The sequence below is a fragment of the Anser brachyrhynchus genome (assembly GCF_964034855.1).
Source record: "Anser brachyrhynchus genome assembly, chromosome: 5".
In the NCBI taxonomy this organism is placed as follows: domain Eukaryota; kingdom Metazoa; phylum Chordata; class Aves; order Anseriformes; family Anatidae; genus Anser; species Anser brachyrhynchus.
The window spans coordinates 55,433,009-55,457,629 of NC_137699.1; the positions used below are offsets into that span (position 1 = coordinate 55,433,009).

At 49.2% G+C, this 24,621-nt stretch overlaps 1 protein-coding gene across 1 annotated transcript; it reads left to right on the forward strand.

The window, feature by feature from the left end:
* Positions 1-2,895: 2,895 nt before the first annotated feature.
* On the forward strand, positions 2,896-24,621 carry LBHD2 (LBH domain containing 2). Its single transcript, XM_080593215.1, has 5 exons — positions 2,896-3,055; positions 12,220-12,317; positions 16,749-16,839; positions 20,045-20,246; positions 21,357-24,621. The coding sequence occupies exons 3-5, from the start codon at positions 16,750-16,752 to the stop codon at positions 21,431-21,433; spliced, it is 369 nt and encodes a 122-aa protein (XP_080449341.1). The 5' UTR covers positions 2,896-3,055; positions 12,220-12,317; position 16,749; the 3' UTR covers positions 21,434-24,621.

Here is a 24,621-nt window from a genome sequence, read left to right on the forward strand (position 1 = left end):
AATTGGCCTGAAAAAGCAGCTTGTGATGATATAGGAGGTAAACAATTAAAGACAGAAAATAATCCTATAGTCAGATCCCAGATGCTAAAAGCTGTAATTTCTATTCCAAGACTGTGACTCAAGTTTCCCATCACATCTCCCCACGATGCTCCTCCATTCTGGTTAGAGAAGCACCGCTGTACCTGGAGGCAGACAGGCATATAGTCATTTTTAAACAGTTGGGTTGGGCTCCGCTTCCCCACTGTACACTCTGGCCTCCAAGTCCAACATGAGCTTGAGCTCTGCTGCTTCCAGGTCAAGATGAGAAACACAAAGAGATGGCAGGAGAGGCCACGTCTACCAAGACTTGGGGCAGCATTTATAACATCTGTACGACCTACTTTGGGGCTCATGCAGTGGAGCACCATAAAGTCAGACCAAAAAGAGGCAGATACCCCTGGAAAAACCTTGCTTTGTCCCACAGTTCTGTGGGCAGTAAGGATGAACACATGCATGTGCGGGTGCTGCTGTGGACACCCACAACATGGAAATTGCCCGTCTAACCTGTGTGCCTTTGGCCATTATAACACTTCGGATTTTGGCAGAGACCCAAGGCAGAGGGTCTCTGAAGCAGCAGGGCTGGCACCATGGGACCACACGTGGTCTCCTTCCAGGAGGATGGAGGTGGCACATGTCCCAGGACCTCAGCACCAACACGGCTTGCCGAGCCTCTGGACCATGGTTTTCCATCTCAACATAGTGTGTGGGATGAGTGCCCTTCCCTCACCAGGCTCGCTCTGGCTCTGTGAATGCAAAACCCTTCTCTTGAAGCCAAGAATTATTTCCATATTTATTTAATAAAGGCACCTATCCAAGACTGGGGGTCTCCTGACATAATCATGCAATTAAATTCAGTCCATGCGGTGTTCAGCTCAATTCCACAGGAATACCACTGGCTGACAGGCACTTCCCCTGTTTGTCAGCTAGAGAGCCTTCCCCCTTCAGCCTACTTCAGAAAATGCACTGGGCTTCAGGAGCCACCAGCATGGGCTTCCAGGAGCCCGCTCGAGGATTTCCATTTGGTGCCATAAGGGATGGAGGGCAGCAGCAGCAGGTTCATCCAGCGGAGGAGCTTGCACAGCCCCACGGCTGGATCCTGCCACGGCCCAGGCACTACCCGCACTGCACTAGTGTACCTGGGGTGCACAGATGGGGTACACAGGTTGCCTAGTATCTCTCTGGGGTTGTAGTCACAGCGACACCTCCTTCCTGAAGATTTTCTGCAATTCCCAATGTTCCTGGGAGGTCAGTTTTAACATCCACCCTATAAATGTAACCTTAGAGCTGTTCCGTCCTCAGACAAGAATAACTCATTATTATGAGCCTGGGAACAAAACTGCTGCAAGCAAACAGCCAGCCCTGTGCCACTGCCGAGTTCATTCTCAGCACACAGTGTCTCTATACACCGAAACCAAATATTGCACGTTTAGGTTTAAACCGATATCTTTATTTTACACATGCCTGTAAAAGGAGTGTGTAAAAAGCAGGCGGGGTGTAAAAGCTCACAGTTCCGGAGCAGCTCCAGAGGAGAGCAGGCTCCAGCACTTCTTGGGTGCCTTTTGTGCCAGGGCCAATGCCCATAGCCCTGGATCTGGGCAATACCCTGACTGATACGCTGTATAGAAATCGTACGTATGTCTATATCCATTGGGATATTCCCAAATGGATTTGAGGGCATGGCCACAGGTCCCTTCCATCCGCCATCCTTGGTGCATGAAGAGCTGAGCGCAGCTGTGCCAGCGCTGCCCTACCAGCCTAACTCAGTTACCTTTCAGCTCGGCCCACAGCAGCAGGCGGGTGTCCTCCTTGAACCAGCAGCAGCCGACGTTTTGCTCCCCATCAGCCAGGCATGGATCACCCTGAAGTGGAGGCCGAGCTCCTTGCTTCCCGACAATTCGGTGTCCGCTGCTGGCAGGGCCTCGCACGAGCCAAGCGCCGGGATGGCCTCCCCTGGTCAGAACCCATCCCCTGCTCAGTGCTCCGTCATGATCTCCTCTCCTCGTGCTGGAAACAGAGCTGCTGACCCCCCCAGGGCCAAGCAAAGAGCGGACCCCGAGGTCTCCACAGCTCCATTTGCTGGGTGTGCAGAGGGACTGAGGCGGGTCCTGGCCGCCCTCAGCACCTGTCCTTGAGCTGCGGGAGGACCATGCCCCGGTGGTTTCACAGATCTCCTGGGTCCTCACCCCCGCTGCTACTCCCCAGCCTCCTGCCATAACTGTCACCTCGCTGCCACGCTTTGGGCCTGTCCCCACGGCACCACAGACACAGGCAGGGCCGTGCACGCTCCCCTGACAGCCTCTTTCTTGGGCTGGTGCTTAGGGACACGGTTTAGTGGGTGATACTGGTGGTAGGGGGTCGGTGGGACCAGAGGATCTTGGAGGTCTTCTCCAACCTCAGTGATTCGATGATTCTCTCCAGAGGGTCTGGGCTGACACCCCCAGCGGGGAGCTGCCCCTTGTCACACCTCCGGATGAGAGCAGAGCATGTCCGGGGGGGGGCACACATTCCCCCCCCCCGGCAAAAGGAAACCCCGGAAAAGAAACTTTGCGCCTCATCAAGTCAACCTTTCCTTGGGGAGATGGGGGCCCTGTGCCAGCCCCACACCCCTCAGTAGTGTGTGTGCGTGGCGGGCGGTGTCCACACTTGGGGGTGTGTGTCCACACCTGGGTGCGTGTTCCCACATGGGGTGTGTGTCCCCACACGGGGGTTGGGGTCCCCACTCGGGGAGGCGCCCCCCCACGCGTGGGGCCGGCTCCGCGGAAGGTGCTGGGGGCGAACCCCCGTGGGGGGGCGTCGCGGTGCCGGTGCCGAGGAGGGGGGGGGCCGGGGCCTCGCACCGCCCCGCGGCGCTGCCGGGGGAGTGGTTTCCCCTTCGCCGGCAGCGGCGGGGCCGGTCTGCGGGCGGGGAGGTGCCGCGGCCGGCCCGGGAGGATGCGGACACCCTGACGGAGCTGCCGGCTCCGTGCACGGCCGGCGGGAGGCTGCCGGCCTCCCCTCGCCTCGCCTCGCCTCGCCGGTGAGCCGGGACGGGCCGCGGAGAGGGAGGGGGGCGGCGGGTGGCGGTGCCCTGCCCGCAGCGGGATGCTCGGGGCAGGGCTGCGGGAGGGGACCCCGAGAAGCCCCGGGGCTGAGAGGGGCTGGGGCAGCCCCCTGGGAGCCGATCCCAGCCTCAGCAGGCGGGGGCACCCCGGGGAGCCGATCCCAGCCTCAGCCCGGTGCTTGTGCGGTGCAGGGGGGGCGAGTGCGGAGCGAGCGACGGGGGCAGGAGGAGCAGGAGCTGCTCCTCTGCTTGCCGCTCGGCTTTATTTCCAAGCCCTCCAGATGTTTGCTTGTTTTGTAAAGGATGTTAGAGAGAACTCGCCGAAGAATGGGTTGTCCTTTAAAGCAAAACTTGCTTGGCAGGCGCAGGCTGTGTGAAGGAATCCTGATGAATGAGAGTGGCACTGAGGGAGTTGTTGGGCTGCGATCGCCTCAGCTGTTCATTTATTTCGGTGTGTGTCTGTCTTTTTTTTTTTTTTCCGAGGCGAGGAAGTGGGTAACAAAATGCCAGTTTAAGACAATGATGCTTTTGCTCGCAGCCTTGCCGAGCAGGGTGAAAGAACCCCAAAACCCCTGCCTTTCCCAACAGGTAGCGAGCGCCACACATGCGGTTACTTGTAGAGAAAGAAAGAGCCTACTTTCCGCTGTAAATGAGGACTATGTTTCACTCCGAGCAAGGGGTGTGAATATTTTCCCACTGCCAAATGAACGTACCACAAAAATTCCCTTTTCATCCGGGACAGAGGTGTGTTTGTCGGTGTCTGAACACGGCTGCAGTCACGGAGGGGAGCGAGGCTAGGCTGGGTACAGCATTAACCCCTCAAGCCACGAGAAGCAATAAACAGAGAAATTAGTTTCCATTAGCCTTTTCCTGACCGAGATCTTTACCGCAGTCCTATGGTCAGCTGTGCAGTGAAGGAAGCCCTCCTGGCTGTAGGTTCGTGTCGTACTGAAGGACCCCGAAGTTTGTGCTCCTGCAGCCTGGCTCCGTGCACAATGCCTCCTTACGGGAAGCCTGGAAATGAAGGTGAAGCGGGGAAATCTGCCTACACACCACCAGTCCCAAGCCAGTGTTTTCCATCTCTTAGATTTAATGAGCAACAAATTTTGTGCCCAGAAAAGAATCCAGCTCACAGCTCAGGATTTTGATAATTAATATTCCATTTAAAGAACATGTTTTCAGAGTCAACATTATGATTGCAGAGAGAAAACAAGCAAACAGGGAGCGACTTGACCTGATTTCCCTGCTTTCCCGATCTGGCCTGACAATTTGTCAATCATGTGGAATTTCCTCTAACCTCTCTGGTACATTACTTTAGCAGAAGAAATGAATGTGCAAATATAGTCGCTATTTTCCCTCCCTTCTCACAATGATCTCTTTGTGTTAAGCAACAGGCTTTTGCATAGATCAGGTATCAAACCCACAGTGTCACAGGCTGAAATTGCTACTTCGCTCTCATTTCTGAAATTATGCCCCTGCGTTTGAGCCTTTGTAAACACATCTGTCTATTTTGGAGGGGTCAGACGGAGCAGCCTTGGTCCAGGGCAGATCCTGCCTCATGGCAGGCAGGAGGAGCCCTGCTGGGACTTGAAGGAGCCCAGCATCTGCCTCTCTGCGGTGCCCCTTCCCTTTGCTCCGAGACGTGTGTGTGTGCGTTCTCTGGAAAAAGCTGTAAGTGAATCAGTTTCCTGCATGTTCCTTCTTCAAAGGAAGACTTTATTGCAAGCCCTAGGAAAACTACCAGCCAATAACAACTCAGGTGGAATGAGAAAGACCAGTTAATACAAACAGGTCCTTAAAACCTTCTCTCAGCCCCTTGCTCCAGCCTTTGTCCCTCTTTGATTGCAAGTGTGTAGGGGCTGCGATCACCTGTCCTTCGCTGTTCGGAGAGAGCACCATCAGTAATGGCATCTGCAGAGCAGACACCAGTGCTGGAGGAAACTGGGCTCTGGCAGGACAAGCCCCTGCTGCCGTCAGGGTGGGCTGGCCGATCCCACAGCGTTTTGCCCAGTAGAGCCCATGTCCTCACAGGGCTATGATGGAATAGTGCAAGTCCAGTTCCTTTGCAACTTCTATAACACGCAACCTGATTTTTCAGCTGAGTTGCTTCTCTGAGATGCACCCATATAAACTACCCGTATGCAAATATTTAGGAGACCTCTAGCTTCAGGTGGATGTTAATTGGTTGGCAGAAAGACACGTAGCCTTATCCATGCACATACGCTTTCAGTGTTAATGACTCATTCCAAAAAAAAAAAACAACAAAAAAAAGCCATACTGCATTTTTAAAATAATATATTTATTTTTATCTATGCGTTGTCCTTGCCCTCTGTCATGCCCAACCCTACTGCGATAACACACACTGTTCTCCTATCTTCCATCTCAGGCTGGGGCAACTTTCCATACTTTGGAAATTCAATTAAGGTTAGAGAGCTTTAATTCCTAGAGAAAAACACCTCTGGTGTTAGCCTGTGGTGTTGTGACACCTGCAGTTTTGCTGTTAATTACCAATAAGGAACATTAAAAGTCTCTTCATTGTCTTTGTTCTCTTAGGAGTGTCTGCTTTTTTCTCGTTGTGCTGGTGGGTTTTTTAATTTATTTTGTTTTGTTTATTTATTTATTTTTTAAATTAACCTCTAACTCTTTTGGTGTTTTGGCTGTATTCAGTTCTGTACTGAATGGCTCAATATTATAATATATGGCACCATATTCTGATTTCCCTAAAGTTACAAGGAAAAAACTAGTTTATCTTTTAAGTAAATACCATTTATATACCTAACCTCTTATCCTATTCTGTTACCTAGAAGTGATAGACTAACCAGAGTATGACAGACTAGCCGGAGCACTCTTCCACAGTGCCAGAAAGACATCAGACATTTCGCACCCCATTTCCCAGGATGTTTCCGTCCAACAATCACCTGCTCTGTGTCGATGTCCTCAGATACCTTTTTCCCCACTCATCTTCTGCTAGTGGGACCGTGGCCTGAATTCAGGACCATCCAGAAATACTTAGGAATAGCACAGGCAGATTTCAGCAATCACTAATTCTCACAGGTGCTGTAAGGTGAGGGACAATTGTGGTATGAAGTATCAGGGACAAAGAATCACCATCTTCCTGGGAAGATCCCAGAAACACAAGTGATGATACTTCTTTCTGAGACCCTTTAGCAACGGTTGCTCTGAATCAAAAGGAATGATATATTTATTCCTAAGCTGCAGGGTTCATAAAGTTGTTTTGAGAGACTGAAGCCAATTCCGTGAGCTAAAGCCAATTCAAGGTTCATTGCTTGTGCAGAGCTCAGAAACACTCTGTTTGGCACAGACTTTCGGATCCCAAAAGCACGTTCTCAGATGAGATAGTATTTGCACAAGTACCAGAAGAGATACCTCTAAAACCACTTAGTAGCTTGTTGAGGCTTAGCTCTAATTTTGATGGTGATGTTTTCTTAATGAGGTCCTCTCATATCAATCAGCTGCCGAATCCAACGTTAAAAAAATATATATAAAAAAATCCAAACTTTCTCTTGGCATACACTTCCATGAGGACTCTGTGGAGATTTCCATGATACCAAGGTCTACTAGCATTCAGAGGAGCTCGCTTAGTCATTCTTCCCATCTGCTCTGCCTCTTCTTCCCTCCGCTGCTCCGCACATGCTTCCTGGCTGGCTGCTCCTCGTCCCCAGCCCCGTGCAGCCTGGCTGGCAGCCCCGCTCCCCTCCTGTGCTCTGCCTGTCCCTGGTGGCATCCTCCGCCGGGAAGCTCAGGTAGTTTAGTGCTGAGATCAAAGAGCTGAAGCAAATGAGCAGCTAGGAAAAAGGAAAAGAAAAACCCACCAGGGAAGCACCCGTAGCTAGCAGCATTGCAAACATCATTTGCTGAAAACTTTCCGTAAATTCACCCTCGAATCATGCAATTACTTGAAAAAATATGGTAGTTAAAAATGGGCACCTTTTAGTTCTTTTTCCTTCTTCTTTTTTTATTTTTTATTTTTTTTGGCCATTTATGAGTCAAGTTTCTAGCTCGTCTTTGTAAACGGGGCCAGTAGGAACTTCAGCAGCTCCAACAACCTGAAGGTTGGGATTTGTGTGCAGTCACAGCGCGCCGGGAGCTGGGGGTGTATGGAGAGCAACAGGCAGCCTCAGCCTCGCTGCGCAACAAGAAGAAGCTGAGTTGGAGTGATCTGCCAGTACGGTGCCCTTTGCAAGCCCATGTTTTCTAGATTTGGTAGTCCACAGCCGAGTGTTTGAGAAATTCCCCAGGGTGATATTTACCCCAGTAGCTTCTCTGGAGCAGGAACAGCAAAAACTGCAGCTTGCTGCGAAGTTAGCGGAGGGAGGCAGCGCGGTCTGGAAATAGCAGCCTCCTACCCCTTTTCGCTCTCCCAAACTACGTGCTGTGTCTCATGCTGAAATGCCTGCTCCTCCACATCGAGAGTCATTTCATCTCACTGCTTCCTGAGAGAGATCGACATCTTCTGTAGAGCACACGCCGCCGAGGAGAGGAAGGCAGCTTTGGCCTGCGGAGAGCAGAACTCAAGTACTGCGTGGGTGGCCGAAGACAAGAGCTTCTGAAATGAGGGAACAGAACAGATCTCTAATCTCCAGACTCTGACACATATCGCACTTTTCTCAGTTGCTTAGGAAAGAGATTTGCATCCAAAAAGAAGTGGGAGGTTTAAATAGGAGTTCATACACACGCACATTTATCTTCAGTGGTCCATGCTGTAATTTACATTTCTCGAGTCCCATGGAACCCACAACACTTCATAAAATACATCCATTACAAATGTGCAACCAGGGGAAACAAAGATGCTGTCCAAGTTCCTACCCGCGGGGTCCAAGAGCTGAGCTCAGTAGGCACTCATGCGGAAACTGGAGGCTGTGGAGTGTCACTGAGGTAAGCGCATAGTTTGGGTTGTGCCAAGATGCTGAAGCTAGCATCCCACCCGCTGCAGATGTACTGCGCGTGGTCCTGTCTCTGCATAGTCCAGGCCACCCATGTGGCCTGAAGCATTGCAGGGACTAAGCCATAACTCCATCCTCGTAGGATACTGATACAAGACCAAGGCGTAGAAGAGTTGGATCTGCAGAAGCACCTGGCCCTGGAAAATGCTGACATTTCCTTGCAGGGGCGTGCACCTTCTGGCACAGTGAGAGCAGCCCCTTTGTGTCTCCATCGTCCACAAATGCAGCTCTGTCCTAGATCACCCACACACCCACTTTGGCTGAGCTGCCAGCCTGATCTGCTGCAGCAGAGTGGCCCAAATAAAGCACCCTTTCTTCTGCTGGGTGGAAAATGCTCATGTTTATTGAGAATTGCTGAGCAGGGTTCATTGTAACTTGTCAAAATTTTCCAGTGTGCAAGAATCAAGCAGTAGGCCATAGCTTCTCTTGTTTGACATAATTCTCATGTGGCAATTCTCCTTGTAATCAATAGGGGGGATTTTTTTTTCTTTTCTTTTCTTTTTGTAGCACAAAGACTAGACTCCTTGAATGGAGAAAAGTTTGCATTTACCCAGAGCCTGTAAGGGGGCGAGGTGTGCGTGTGTGGGGGGAGGCCTAGGGCTGAGATCCCCATTTGTTTGAGGTGTGGGCAAGCTCCCAGGCCCTGGTGCTCACAGCCCCCCCAAGTACCAGGAGCCATGCCCTCCATCACCGAGGGGCAGGGTGGGGGTCTGTATCTCCAGCACAATTTAAATAGGGGGCTGGCAAAGCCCCTGGGATGTCCCCATTGAAATAAGAAGGGGAGAAGTGATATGCTTGCATACAGAGCAGTGGTTCAGGGCCGATTTCTGCCGCCTATCTACGTTTATTTGTTGCAAGGTGAACCTTCAATGCGACATTGTTAGGCTGTTATCATAATATTTCCATTCACGCTCCGTGGGGAATGATTAACTCGGGAAGCAGGGAGGGCAGGAGGGAGGAGGCCATCCCGCCGCGGCCGCTAATCTTGCACCAGCCCTGCCCTGGCGTGTCCCTGTGCCACCCGGCTGTCCCCAGCTATGGGGCAGCTGGGGGATGAGTGGAGTGCGCCTCCAAACACGAGTGACCCCATGTTGGAGGTGCTGCTCCCACCCGAGGAAGCATTTCGAGAGGCAGGGCTCCGTTATCAAGCGGCCTAGCTGCGCACCACTAGGATTGCAGCTGGTGTCTGGTTCTTCCTTCTGTTTCGCTGACGAGGCACGTTCACCTTAAAAACGTCTCCTTTGCGATTCACAGTGAATTTATCCCACAGAAAGGCATCTACTTCTGTGCAGGGTGGTCTCCTCTCTCCCCACTGCAAGACCACCCATGGCCCAGGAGCGACAGCAGGGCTGGGCCTTCCACACACCCCAGCTGCCCTGAAGAGCTGAGAAAAATCCTGCTTCTGCTCCTGGCTGTCATCCTGTGGGTAATGAGACTGTGGGACAGACCGTGTCCTCGTGGCGTGGAAGCTCCAAACAGGCAATGGGCCCTAGGTGCTTTCCAAAGTGAGAGAGAAGCCTGGAGAGCACCTTTCAGCGCTTGTTATTTTGTGGAAATCCATCCCGTTCTGTGGGGTGGAAGCAGGAGGGGCCTTCATCTGGGTAAAGGGGCTGCTGTGGAGGTATTTCTTGGTCACACAGGTGGAACCAGCTCTCCTGTCATTCCCTAGGCTGTGTCTCCTCACACTTCCCTTGGTGCTGTGGCTACTAAGGAGGCAGGACGTGACAAGCTCGTTGGAGCAGTCCCTAACTCAGTTGTTCATTAATGGGAAGTGCAGCAGGGCTCTTCAGTCCCCAGCATAGCATGGCCGGGCAGTCCTACAGCTCTGCTCAGCAACACCTCAAGGGCCTTGTGAAAAAGGTTATTACTTCTGCTGGGCTCATGCACAAACGCTCCTCGTTCCCAGCCCAGCCCCAGCGTGGGGCTTTCCTCAGAGAAGTCCCCTCCTCGTCCCCTCCAAGGCTGCACAGCTGGGGTCAGAGAAGAAGCTGGTTTGCAAGATGGGGCCAAGGAGAGATGAGGATTTTAAAGTGAATTTGAGGGGCAGGAGAGGGGTGGTTGGGACAGAGTACACCAAGTAGCCAGGGCTGGACTGATCAGCAAAGCAGCAAGTGTGGGTATGAAGGTAGGAAGGGACAAGAAGAGGAGCAGAGCAAGGCTTTCCCAGAGTTGTTTTCCAGCAGCTCACCACATGGCCTCAATAGCTGTGCCTGGTTTTTAAAAGATTAAGCAGTATCGTAGAAGGAAGGGTATTAGATAATGTTTCCTCTAGTGTCAGCCAAAGACGATAATCACACCTATTAGGTAGATAAAGTGAGTATTTACTCTTCAGAGAATAAATGCATTCTGGTGGCTTTATACACTGGTAGCACTGAACTCTCCAAGAATATTGATTAGGCAGAAGTTTCTCTGTTTTGAAGTACGGCTGTGTGGGTGGAAGAAGGGAGTCCTCAAGTGACTTTCTTTCCATTAAAGCTTCCAAGTAGCTGAGCCCCAGGGGCCGACGTCCCCTCTCAAACATTGCAAGCCCCATAGCGCATGGAAGGGAGGTTGGTCCTGGGTCAGTTCAACACTGAAATTCTTTACGGAGAGTGGAAAAGCAATGGGCATTGTTTTCGGTCATTCAATCCCACATGGATCCTCAAATACCAAAAGCCAGGCATCCGCAGATACCTCTAAGTAGCAGCCGGCCTGGCATGGCTTCCAGCCGGTGGCTTTGATGTGCCCAGCTCGTTCTCTCGTATGCCATTTTGTCTTTTCGCTGAGAGATGACTCAGTGCAATAACTGTTCGTATGACATCTAATCTTTTCTAAAGGAGAGATTTAAGGTAGATGAGTACTTGCTGAATTTTCATGGGTTTAATAGCAGCTGTTTTGTAATGGGTAGTGGGATAAAAATCTTCTTCCCAGAGTATTGGATAACACGGTATCGGATGCTCTCTGGTTTCCATACAAGAGACCAAGTCCGACTGTAGTCATGAATTTTTAAGGGACAGACATTAGCCTCCCTGAAGTTGGTTTGATCACTGGGAAGGAAAATTGCCAGACAAGAATTAAACCCTCCTGAATTGGATTCTGGGGATGGAGATGCGATTTCCTGCTTCCCTAATTTGCAATAAGCACAGCCTGTGGCATGAGGAGAAACTCCAGAATGCAATGGACAATTTTCCTCTGTTTTTGAAAAAAATCAGTGTGCAGCTAATCCAGAGTTATAAATCTTGGTAGGAAGGCCTCCAGAGCAGGTAGATTTGTTTAATCACTTGGGCTGGTATCCAAACCACTGGAGGATATAAAATATATACACTAGTGCCATTCATTTCACTGAAAACACCTTTTTCCCATCCAAGGAAATAGCTGTGGTTGGCATGAATATATATTTGGCAAGCTGTAGGGCTAAACAAATTTCTCAGAAAATCATCTTTGGCCCAGATACTGACTATATTTCAGCACTGTACCTTCTCAAGCTCTTCAGCTAAGACTTTCCGCCAGGGAAGCCATAAGAAATTAATGAATCACATTTTGAACTGCTGGGATCCTCACCTCTGCTCACCAGGCTCCCCCGTCCTGATACCACTCAAAGTAGTACCTTCAGTTTGGAGAAGAGCTTTGCAAAAATCATTTCTCCTGTGACATCTGTGAGAAACATGCAGTAATGTAATCCTGTTAGCCTTCTTCCAGTGTATTTTGTCTTCTTTGTGTGTTGACCAGCCACTTCAAGAGCAAGAATCTCATTCTTATATGTCTTGAACCACGTCTCGCTAAGCACACTTATCCTGCCAAACAAGGGGATACATCTTTATTTTCCGACTTTCAAAAATATCATTAAAATTCCTGCATGGGAAAATAGCAGAGTGTCCCAGTTTCAGCAGTTTTTATGTAGCTTACACTAAGGAATAAGGTTTATCATCACAAAAAAGAGTCAGATTGCAAGGTATTGCAGCTTTGTGTGGTTTTGGAACATTAATTGCCTGGGCTATTCACTGGGTATGCTACAAGCTACATCCTTAGCAAGATCAGTTCCCATTAGTTACAGAAAATTACACAGACCTCTGAAGCAGGAGTTTCTGCTGCCTCTTTCTGAAGCAGCGAGCTCACCGCAGTACTCTTTCCCCCTGTTCACTGCTGGCTTTGCCATTGTGGTTGCACGCTCTGACTCTGTCGTATTGTCTCTTTCAGACACTTTTAGGATTTGACAGAGTCTGCAGAACATTTCATCAGCAGGAGTGAACATCTGCAGCAGTTTCCGGAAACGACACCCATTTATGTGATTGAAGGTAATGAGCTTTCTTCTGTCATTGCCCCATACTTGTCATTTGTCCCACCCTGAGTCTTTTGCTCTGGCCAGACGTCCTCTTTGTTGCCTTTCCTGCTCTGGGAGGTGAGCACAGGATCAAGGCTCAGTTCGGTGTGCATGTGAGCATCCTCCAGGCTGGGGCACATAACACATGGCCATGGAGCCCACCAGCCAGCCAAAGCTGGAACCCGTTGGCCATAGGCTTGTTGCTGGTGTGCCGTGACATGCAGTATGTGGTCCTGCTGCCAGAAGGCACTTGCCTATTGTCAGCACAAGCATATAGCACGTTTCTATCCCTGAAAAGTCTGAGCAGCATGCAAATTGTCAGAGGTCCTGAGATGGTACTATTTAGGCTGCAAATGCTCCATTCAAAGGACTATTTGAATAGGCTGCTCAGGGTATCTTAGCAGAGAGGAGCTCACTTGTCCACTCTCTGATCCTCGCTTTGGAGAAGAGGTGGTTTAGTTTCTCTTAAGGAAATCTTTGCTTGCATCATGCAACCCACCTGTTTTCCTTCTCCAAGTAAGTGCTACATGGTTTTGAGTCTTGAAACTGGTCTTCATTTAAGTACCGTTTTGCAACCAGGAATTTCACAGGTCAGTTTTGCCCTCTGTTCAGAAACCGAAATAAAAGTGCATGCATTGTTTCTCACAGTTGGTGGTTTAGCACTTGTCAACCTATATATTGCTCTGTATGGAATTGACCTTCTTAGTGCAATCACAAACAGCAGAAAGTGGGCTGTTCGTTTGCTTCATGCTCCCGGAGAAAGATCAGAATAGCATGGTCCTGTGACAGTAGCGGTTGCGTTTAGAATAATCATCTCTGAATGTAGTTTTCTCACAGAAAAGCAAGAATAGATTTTGCTCTTTTTTTCCTAATTGGTATATTTAAGCTTAATTAAACCTAGGGGAAGTAAATGCATGTCTTAATTCACTGCTAGAAGAATTTTAAGGTTCAGAGTAGGTGACTCATCCACCAGAACAGAATTTATTCTTTGTTTGTAAATGCTATTTATTGCCTTGTTTTGCATCACTATGGCTACTGTATGTCATTGGTGATATCAGCACCTACCGTACATAACATAAATGCAAAACCCAGTTTAAAAGAGATACAGTTCTTATAATAATTTGCTTGCATCAGCCACTTTTCTGTTGTATGTAAGAACTTGTCACATAAAAGCTGCAGTAAAAATGGCTCAATATTTTTCCATCAAAATTGGCTGAGAAGTAAAATCTCTCCTGCACATAAATCATACCACAGTTAAAAAAAGCCCTAAGCAGCAACTAAACTCCCCTTTCAGATTCTGTGGCTTTATAAAAAAAATCAATGATGTCCTACAAGTGATTTCAAAGTTTTAGATGAACTGATTTGCAGTGGCATTCACAACTGTTTTATTTCTGGTTATTTTTAGTGTTAAACACCTAGTTAAGATTGTTAGAGGCATCGCTGCTTTCCCAGCCCATATAGATTTCTTCTGCTTTCCTTTACTGTTTCTAAGTGGAGACCGAGAACAATTAATCTGTTCCCGTTAAAGCCTAATTCTTCTGCCAATTGCATGCCCCCCTGTTCTTTTCTGAAATGCATCAAGTACAATCGCTTCTGCCATCCTATTCAATCAAACCCTTAAGTTGCACAGATTTTTCAAATGGCCTGGGCTTCAACAGCTTGGGAGCTGATTCACGGAGGCATCTGCTGGAACACTGGCAGGACTGTCACCATTTTCCTAGCCAGAACCATTTGTCTTTGTCATTTAGAAATAATCTGCGGGGTGTAATGTGGTCTTTGGGAAGCACGGAGCCCGTTATTGCTCAATAATAGAATTTCATGAGGTCTTAACAACATCTTTGAGCTCGTATGACACGTTTGAAAGTGCATGTGTGGCTGTATCTCTCTGATGTCCCATGGAACAAGGACAGAGAAGTGATTTACGCACTCGGTATGCACTGAAAGCCTGCTAAAATAAACCAGCAAGCTGTGGGCAGCCGCAGCAATCTTCTCCTGGCTAGCAGGGACTGACCCCCAGGACACAAGCGGTGGGACGTGTCTTCTCCATGATGGCCAAGCCCAAGACTTCATAAATCCCGGCCCCTCACAAAGCCTCTGAGATTATTTCCAGGCAGACACACACGCTCTCTCATCCAAGTCCCTTTCCCTTCTGTCCAGGATGAGAGGGGATAGGGCACCAAACCCTGAAAAGGAGCCAAAACGAGAGGCCTGCATCTTGGGCACTGTCAGAGCCGTGGTCCCAGTGCTCCCCCAGGCTGACGGCTGGCTCTGGCTAACAGGCTGTGTGTCAGCCCCCCCAGACCAGCTCCGCGGGTGATGACCAGAGGGTCGGGGTGGGAGAGCAGAGTTCAGCTATAGCCTCAGGAGGGGCAGCAGGAAGGACACAGAAGGGTCCCTCTGGTACCAGGGCAGAGATCAGAATGGGAAAAGAAGGCAAGAGCCTCAGGAGCACTGGGGGTGATCAGAGGGAGGAGACAGCGCAGGGAAGGGGCAGGGAAGGGTCCAAGGGCATGGCTTTGGGAAAGGGTCTTCTACTTCCAGATCCCCATCCTGTGGCTCTGTAATCCACAGGTGCCCAATGGTACAGCACGCTGGAGCTGCAGGAATAAAAGCAGGTGTCCATAAAAAAGTCTGCATTTTACTGGTTTGGGTGGTTTGTGGTGTCCTGGTGCTCCCTGTTGCAGGGGCTGCAGGTGACAGTGAGCACAAAACTTCCTCCCAGCAGGCAGAATTTGTCCCTCTGCTACTGTGCAGTGGATCTGGGAGGGTTTAGGTTGGGGGATGCCCAGATCAGGGACCAGTCCAGCCTCTTGCTGAGTTTTGTAGCCCAGTTCTTCTCTCCTGTTGTGTGTGTCCCAGGAAGCACGCTGCTTAAATCGGCACTGGCTGGGCCTGAGGCTGGCTTTTCAGGGCTTTTCCCTAAGCTGGCAGATGCCTATGGGGTCGGGTCCTAGCTCACAGCCGAGCTCAAGTGTCTCCTGGGTCTGCCATGCTCCTTTTTAAATATGATGCAGTGGGAGTGAAAGTCTCTGCGATATCACGCTGCTCCGTGCTACGGCTAATTAAAGTCATTGTGAAGGGTTTTGTAGTAATTGCAGATATTGTAAAATTCAGTTTTGTGGGGTAATTGGTAATGTAAGCCTGAAACAAGCTATCCTTAAGATGTTTTAGTTTGCATTTCTCAGTAGGAGCAGCCTTGACAAAGGAGGCTTTTGTGTGTGAAGCGGGACCAGAATTAATGGCAGCCTTTAGTCGTGCCCAAAGGGGAGCTTGCTGCGGGGCGGGCTCGCTGCCGGTGCATACGTTCTGCCTGCTGCAGCAGCCTGGCAGCGAGCCCCTGCTGTCCCTGACGGTGGCACTTGTGGGGCCAAACCCACCCAGGGCCGAGGTATTCCCACCCGAAAGGAGTGTGGCCCCTTCGGTCTGTAGGTCGCGCCGAGTGCTTCAGCCTCTGCTCACTGCTACGCCTAATCAAGTTTGTGGGCATCCTACTTGAGTTTTTCAATAGAAAGGGTAATTGCTGTATCTCTAAATCTCAAATGTGGGGAAAATCCTTGCTCCACAGAGATGCAGCTACCCAACCACGGGCTGGGCTGTGCCAGCAGCCCATGCCAGAGCTCCCCCTGCTCCAGGCTGCCCAAATGCTGACAGCGGGACAAGGAGAGTGCAAGGGCCGGAGCTGCAGTGCCTCGGGTGCCGAACAGCACAGGGGGATGGTTAATGGGCACATAAGCAGCTTAGGCTCTTAAGTCCCTGATTTAAATGAAATTTAGGTGCCAAACCTTCCCTGATGCATTTGAAAATCCCACTCAACACCTCTCTGAACGTTCAGGGAAATAAAGACTACTGAAAATCTGGCCCTTAGACACCGATACAGCTGGTGTGTCTGGAATTAACAGTTTAAAAAGAAGTGCTGGCTCGTGACTAAATGGAAGAGACATCTGGGAAGAGCAAATATTGAAGACGTTATGAAGAACCAGAATGAGAATTTAATTCAAGGCTGATATTTGCACAGTAACTTTTAGTTTTTGTCCACAGATTCAATTTCAGGGGGGACGTCACTGCTGCTGCTGCTCTTGGATTTGCCCCCAAATGCAAGCAACGCTCCCTGCACGGCATGGCAGCACGTTAGATGCCGTTGGCTTGAACCTGTGATTTACGCTTTTTTAGGGAAAAAGATGCAGCAGATTAAGACAAGGGGTAGCGGGACAATGGAGCTGTCACTCCACTGATGACCACAGCAGTGCAGCAGCAAACACATGCCCAAGAGACGAGGGAATATTTTGGGGGCTGTTTAGAAAGGACAGTCTGCATCATAGTTATTAGAACAAAATGCCTGTTTTTAAACTACCCATGGGGCCAAAGCACAGAGCTGAGTTTTCCATTTCTGTTTTGATATTTGCAGCATGACAGAGGTGATGAACACACGGGAACCGGTGATGGAGGAATTCACGCTCAGCCAGTCTCCTGAGGAAGAAGGAGGCCCTTCCAGCCAGGTACCGCTAGAAAAACTATGTCCTGATTTGCTTTTCAAAAGCAGTGTAACGCAATAATAACTTTTGTGCACGTGTATATGAAGATATGATGCAGACACCCCGCAAATACTGTCCCGCAGCTTTTACACAGGCACCTGTGCAATGAGCTCCAGGCTCGACGGGAGCTCCCTCTTTTAGCAAAGAGATGATCTGAAATGACTGCAGAATTCACCCAGATAGCTATGGCTCCAGTTGCACTGGCCGGGCGCAGGACATTTTCTGTCCCCAGGCAGTCCCACACCCACACAGCTGCCCACTTGTGGTGCTGTTTCCCACAGGAGGGACCCCAGTGTCCCGAGGCACCCCTGTGGCAGCCCCCTCGGCCCAGCTCGGTTCCTGTGGTTGTGCTCGTGGCTTGGCGTGTGGCTGCTGGGGGACCGACCTCCTCAACGTGTCCTGGTGGATTCAGGTTGCTTCTCAACACGAGATGTATTATTGCAAGCGGAGTCGGTGCTGCACCTGAGTAACTGCTGTAGGAGAAAACTGCTATAGGTTAGAGTCAAACATTTCGAAGTCGGGGAAGTCAGAACTGAAAATTTGCAAATTCCTTTCAGACCACTGGGGCGTATAATGAAAGGCCGTGTGCAGCTAGAGCTCGCCATAGACCTTCCCTGGCTTCACCAACCTCACAGGACAGACCCTGCGCACTCTCAGAGCACGTTTTCAGTATTTTCTTTTTTCACTGAGTGCCCAGTCCCTGGTTTTCATCAGTGTGTCATTGTACCCTGTCCAGACTCTGTGCCAGCCACAACTCCATGAAGTCTTTTTCCTAGGTGTCTCTGCTCACCTGCTCCAGAGTTTTTTTCCATCTGGCTTATCCCCACCTCTGGGCAGGATGATCCAATCCCCACTTTAGCGGTGGCCAGCAGACGCAAGAAAGCAAAAAGAAACGAGAGGTAACGCAAAGCCAGTGACTCAGCAGGAAGGCTAGCTTTCTTCCAGCAACTTCCAAGCCCTTTGGCCAGGAGACCAGTCCTTCTCTTCCTGCAGTCTCCTGCCCACTCGTCGCACACTCCAGCTTCCGCAGAAAAACACCGCGCTGCTTCCTGCCGGTCCTGACTCATTCCTGGGGGGACGTGGTAAATGCTGGGCACCGGGGGAAAAACATGACGCGGTTCGTGTGAGGAAAGGCCGCAGGAGAACAGCACAAATGAGAACAGACAAACTGAAGCTGCACAGGTGCCTTTCCTAAATTTTGTTACAGCCTTAACAATCACCTTTCAGCACATTTTTAGACCGGTTTGTTTCATTTCTTAGGTCTTCAGAAAGATGGAAAAAAGAGGAATTTTCTTGCACTGGGTCGCCCCTGCCAGGGATTATGGGCAAGCTTGGGGACAAGGTGGCACTCTCACAGTCCTCTGCCACCCAAGCAGACTGAGCAGGTCACTGTACCCAGTATGGGCAGCCCTGAGAGACAACAGGGCAATTTAACCACAATTTTCTGGCTATTTTCTGTCACCTGAGCCATGAGGATCACAGGCGGAGGCTCCTCCATGGGTCTGAAGAAGAGTGCACAGCTGCTCTGAGGTGTCTCTGGACCTGCCCCGGCCAGGGTGCTGTCACCGTGGCGCATGTTTGGAAATAGCTGGGAAATATTAGCAGCTTCTTAAGAATTCCTCCCAGTCAAGACAGCTGCCATGGCAATTTATTTTCAAATTATAAACAGGTCTGGAGGAGGCTGTATAATGAGGAGTTGGGGGGAACTTTTCTGATACGCAGCGTGAGCAGCATTGCTTGATCAGGACAAGTTACACCCATGTGAGTGCAGCTCGGGGAAGCATTAAAAAGGTTTAACCTCAGTGATTCCCTTGGTCTAGCTGCACTGAAGGACGTTCTCCTATAGAAGACTCCTTAACTGTGTCTCAATTTGCAAGACTAACAATAGTATAAAACATTTTTCATCTTCCTGTACATTTGCAGGGATGAATCAATCCCCACAATACTATCCTGGATAGACAGAAATGTGCTTGCTGCTTTCCAGACACATAGGAAGGGAACTGTCCCTTCCCACAGGCGTGCATCCCCATGCCAGCCCTGGTGCCAAGGGGGACAGCTGAGTCTTGAACTCTTAGAAAGGAGCAGCTCACGGGATGAAGGGAGATTGCAAAAGTCACAGAGCAAACACCTCCAGTGCGTTATGACGCTACAGTCCCCAGGTCCCTGGCAATGTCCTGGGGGACATGCCCAGTTTTATGGTGGTTGGGGAATATCTGCATGTTTCTGCCTGTGCTTGTAGCAGGAGCTGTGTTGAGACTGGCTCTCATAACAGCAGTGCTCGGTCTAACCAGAAACCCTGATACAGTGGTGAACACATTGCAAATATGTGGGCAGGTTTCCACCAGCACACAGCCAACACATGGAAGCACCTGGAGTTTAATTGGGATGGTTCTTTTCTCAGCCCCTGATGTTCAGTCCCCTCGTCTGCCCCTTCCTGGAGGACCTGGAATGAGTTTTCGTCCAGGAAAAACAAAAACAAAATCAAACAAAAACAAACAAACAAAACAAACAAAAACCAACCACAAAGCAAAACAAAACAAAGTACCCTGAGGGACTGTAATGAGCCAGCTATATTGAAAACAAGAAAGCACTTTTATGTGTTATAATATCATTCACTACAAGTACCTAGTTCAACTTCAAACTCTAATCCCTACATAATATTTGACCTGCAGATTCAGTGTGACAAATGTAATAATAGCTGGCGCTATCCTCTGTGTAAAGATGATCTCTGGGGCTACCTGCTTGAATGCACCATAAAATATAGTTTCACATAACATAAAAGAGCTCTGCAGCATGGCAGCTTCTTAATAAACTGTTACTGCATGAAAATATGAGTAAATCATATCAGAGCAAAAGGATGACAGCCAGAAGGGCTGGAGCAGCCTCTTAGCTTACCATTACAGCAACGACCTTCGTGTCCTGCAAACCCACCAGAAGTGAAACACGGTGGTCTGGCAACACAGTGAATTTTGTTGCCAAAGTCTCTATTTTCTCTGTGCACAGTGGATCACACAGGTCAGTCTGCACCAGATCGAAGGGGGTTTTTGATGGACATTTTTGTGCATGTCAGGTGTAGAAAGGATGCTAAGATGGAGCATGTACCCCGCTTGCTCTGAACATGGATCCCTGGGCAAGGCTTTGACAGGCGTGTCCCCAAATCTCTCCCCAGGCCTTCCCAGACGCGCGTGAGAAATACCCCAAGCTGTCCAAAAGACTGCCATCGATCGTGGTGGAGCCAACTGAGTCCGGGGAGGTGGAGAGCGGGGAGCTGCGCTGGCCTCCCGATGACCTGAAATCAGCAGAAGACAAGGGTCTTCATGGTGACCAAAGAGTCTGCGTGCAGCAGCAGCAGCAGCAGATGGATCTGGAAGGTCTGAATGAGTAGTTTTCATCCTTGTTCCCCCTAGGAAAATAGCGGTTTCAGGCTATGCCATGCACTGAGGCCAACAGAGTACCAAGTAGCAGTGGGTGCAGAAACACCTGCAATGGAAAGGGAGTCCTGTGGGCTGAAAATGTCCTTGTGGCTTTCGAGGACACAGAGTTTACAATCGCATCAGGTTCAGCGCTGGCCACTCGCATGGCCATCAGGCAGCACACTGCACAGCAGCAGTTCACTCTAGGAAACAATAACCCCGTTCAATGGTGTCTATCTACCTCCCCATCTCTTAGCCTAGAAGCAGAGTATTTAATAGCTCTGCATTTTCAAAGGATCGTGGTGTCCCAGGAGTGCATTAATGTAACAGGAGCTCACAAGTACGTAGATATGACTAATGGTGTCACTGTGGGGTAAATATGGCTAGAGATAAGAGCTTGTCAGTGTAGCTTGTTCTCTGTTTCTGTTTTTTTTCATCTCAGTGCTCTTCCTTAGAGAGTGACACGGTTTCCATTTCAGTGCACCAACATTTGCCATGCAAAAGCCCAGAGACAGCAGTGAGGGTGGGGTGCAAGATGCACCTTCCCTTGCCTTCCAGGGGACAATGACACAAGGTCTCATCTTGAAGTGTCAAATCCTCTGCTGTTCCAGCAGCCATTTCTAGGTGGTGGCAACCACAGGGTTGTATCACTCAAGAAGACGTATGAGCCAAACGTACAGCCTGAGCTCCAGGCTGTGCGTTACGGCCTCTGTGTTGTGTTTGTGCAGTGACACTGGGACTTGTTATGTCTTCAGAGCTGAACATTTGAGCAGATTCACTAAGACAGCAGGTAGCCCTCCCACGGTGGCGGCTGTCCTGCTTTTAATGAGAGGGGTCATCACCTCATCTCATTAATACCCATCCTGAGGTCTGAAGTCCCTGTGAAGTCAGGCTGTGATGCACTCAGAGTACCCTACTCCAGGTTCAGCTGCTGGCCTGCAAGTACAGTAAATTACCAGTTTCAAGGCTGAGCACCCTGATGGATCATCTGCCTCGTGCAGCAGGGAGTCAAATGAAGGGTGATGTACAGCGTGGGGGAAAAAATACTGACAAACAATTTCTTTGCAGATACTTTAGCGCATCCAGCTCAAGAAGTGGAAGACAGTACAGATACTCTCGAAAGCAGAACTGAAAAGGATGAGTAGGAACTCCGTGGCCTCAGAAGTGAAACTTCATTGTGAATGTTGTTGACAAGCTAACACACTCTGAAGACATGTCAAACTAATCTGTATTTAAATCTGCAAGGGTTTTATTTAGTTAGTACCTGGTAAGAAGTGTATGGGCTTTAGAACTGTTCTTTTTAACATTTTGCTTTTCAGGCTGGGATTCATATTATTTGTTTAATTTTTCCTTAGGGAAAAAAAAAAGGGACATGTTAGGAAATGCATCACAGACATGAGATTACAAAGGAAAAATGCTCCTAATTTCAATTAGCACATTTCATTGGATTTACCTTTTTTAAGCAAGGCTGCTTTCAGGTATCAACAGCAGGACCAAGGGGTTACATTTCTCCAGAAGGGATGTCTTAAATCTAAAACCTTTCTTGTTTTTAGCCATTTAAAACTAGCACTGTGATATTATGGACAATAGATGTAATATAATGTCACCATTTGATTTTGTAACTTTTGTATAGAGACGCAAGTGTAAGATTAGCCTCCATCGCTACGCAGGATCTCCAGGCTGCCGCCCGGGTGCGGATCAGAGCAGTTCTCTCCCTTTGGCTAACCTGTGCAAATTGAGATGAACCAGCCTTGTACTAACCGTCTTTTCGATAAGGCTCTGAAGCTTCAGAAACGCTTTCTTGCTGTACATTGACGAGCTGGAATAGCTAGTCGCTGGTGTTCGTGGAGTGAGACCATTCGTTGTAGATTTGGTTGGGTGGCTCGTGCTGTTTGTGCGCACTTCAGGGACCAGGTCCAGCTCGCTACTGAAGCCAGTGAAATGGCTCCTGCTTCTGCCAAGGCTGGATTTGTCCCACCTTGTTAATAGAAGTTGTTGTGACTATTCTTTTGGTATGTTTTGTGTATAAAATAGGTGCAGAGTCTCAGCTCTTCCTCCCTCAGCCCAAGCTAGGCAGCGGTTGGGGCAGGTGAGGGGAGCTCCGTGGCACAGCCCAAACCTCCTCTACATTCTCGGAGCCTTTCCACATGATGCCAGGTCCCCTCCGAGCCATCTGTGGTGGGAAGGGGTGGAAAAGGGCTAAGGTGGTGGGATGCACACCGGCCTCTGTCCTGCCCTGGCAGTGCTGCCCACGGGAGCGCGTATGGCTTGGGGGTCCTCACCTGTGGCACAGCCCCCTTGGCTGCGGTTGCACAGCCACCTCTGGTAGGCCACAGCTCATGGTGGGACAAGCTGTCTCTGCATGCATCAGGTCTCCGCTGGATTCTCCTTCTCTCCCTGCCTGGAGATGGATCCGGGGGCCATTTTCACAGGGGTGAGCCTGCTCCTCCACGGGGACCTTCCAGAGACTCCCTCCAGCCAGGCACCGTCCCAGGAGAAGCAAAGATCTCGGCCCAAAACATTTCCCCTTGGACAGTGTCGGTGGAGATAATGCATGTTCTGAAAAGGGTTCGACTGTTTTGGTGACAAGTGCCCTGTAAGCTACGAAGTCGGATTTCTCCATCTCGGCAGGGCTGGATGGGGTCTGTACTTCCAATTAATGTTGCATCCGGAAGAAGCCGCTCGCTGTGGGTGGAAAGAAATAACAGGATTTCTTCCAGCGTTAACTCCCGAGTTGACTTTCAAGTGCATTCTTCTATCCAGTAATAATTTTCTCTAAAGGAAACTTTTAATTGTGTGATGATGGATAAAATTTACTGGCCAGATGTATTGATAAGATAAGTTTATACCTTCTTAGCAACCAAATTTAATATATTTACTTACAAAGAATTCTGTGCAATGAATGTTTAATACGAAGGAAAGAGACTATTTTACTTCAAAGCAACATTAACTTATGTACAAAATTATAGCTCATTATTTGGGGTGTTTGGGATCTAGGACCCTTTTTATAAGCAGTGTAGTGTAGTATAACGTGAAACTTAAGTTAAACTTTGCTCTCTCAATCTATATAACAACCTGTTTTGCCTTTTTGGTGTAGACATTATTACCCACGCTGTCAGAGAACTATTCTGTTGGATGAATGGTCAGAGCACCAGATCTTGACAGAGCAGTGGAGGGTGTCAAGCAGACCTCCTAAACCCGGCTGCTGTCCCTGCCACCCCCTCGGCTGGTGGCAGCCTTCCTGCAAAGCCGAGGAAGCGAGAACAAGCTGGGTAAGGCACTGAGAAGTGACACGGGGCTGCAGCTCGGGTGCGAGGTGCTCTTTAAACGCGGCCCCTGCACCGGCTGCTGAGAAGTTTTCCGAAGCTCTGGGGAGAAGCAGCAAGGATGACGATGTATTTTTGGCTGCGTGATTTCCTTTAACCTGCGTCTGCCCAGCTCCGCGAGGAATGACGTTAGACGTGTTGCTTGATTTGCTTTTCACTTTATAAAAGGAAAACCAGTTGTTTGGAACACTTCCCCCAATTTTATGCGCTCTCTATCTGCTTTCAGACGCTCCCTCCCTTCCTGCTCTGGATGGCCCTTATCCCATTTCCACCTGAGGTCAATGGCACTTCCCTAAATAAGTTTCCAAAGAAACAACAAAATTCTACATCCACCCTGAAAATACGCCTCAGGACGCTACTTTTTTGGGTTGGAATACACAGCGCTGCAGCCCATGCAGAAATGCCAGATTTCCTCCTTCCAGCCTCATTACTCCCCTCTTTCCTGTTTCCTCTTTCACGCAGCTCCCCCTCAGTATTTCAGCTGAAGCAAATGGATGCTTCAAACTTCAGCTTTCCACTAAAGCTGTGTGGCCCCAGTTTAACCACCACGCAAAGCCAAACTCCTCCTCCCATTTTTATTTTTCTGAACATGGACCAGAGGCCCCAAAGTAGGAGAGCAAGATAGAGAGAAACTTGTTTTATACAAACAAGCCCTATTTATTCAACTTGCAGGTCTATGAATGTCCACTTACTTTGTCTGTGTGCAAGTGTTGTCTCTCTGATAAACTCAATAGTTGTTTTGTATTTTTTTCTGGATGAAAAGCTTTGTAGAAACTAAAAATGAAAAAAAAAAGACATTCAGTCATATTTTTCTAGTCTAGCTTGTAGAATATTTCATGTAGTGCAGCAAGGAAGTTTTATGGAGTAAGACATTGTTGGATTTTGCTCTATTTCAGTTCTTTCTAATTTTGTAAAATGCCACCTGTACATAATACTCGACTAATGTATGTCCTGTAGATGTATTACACCGTTTAGCCTATTAAATGCCTACAATGGACCGATTGGAA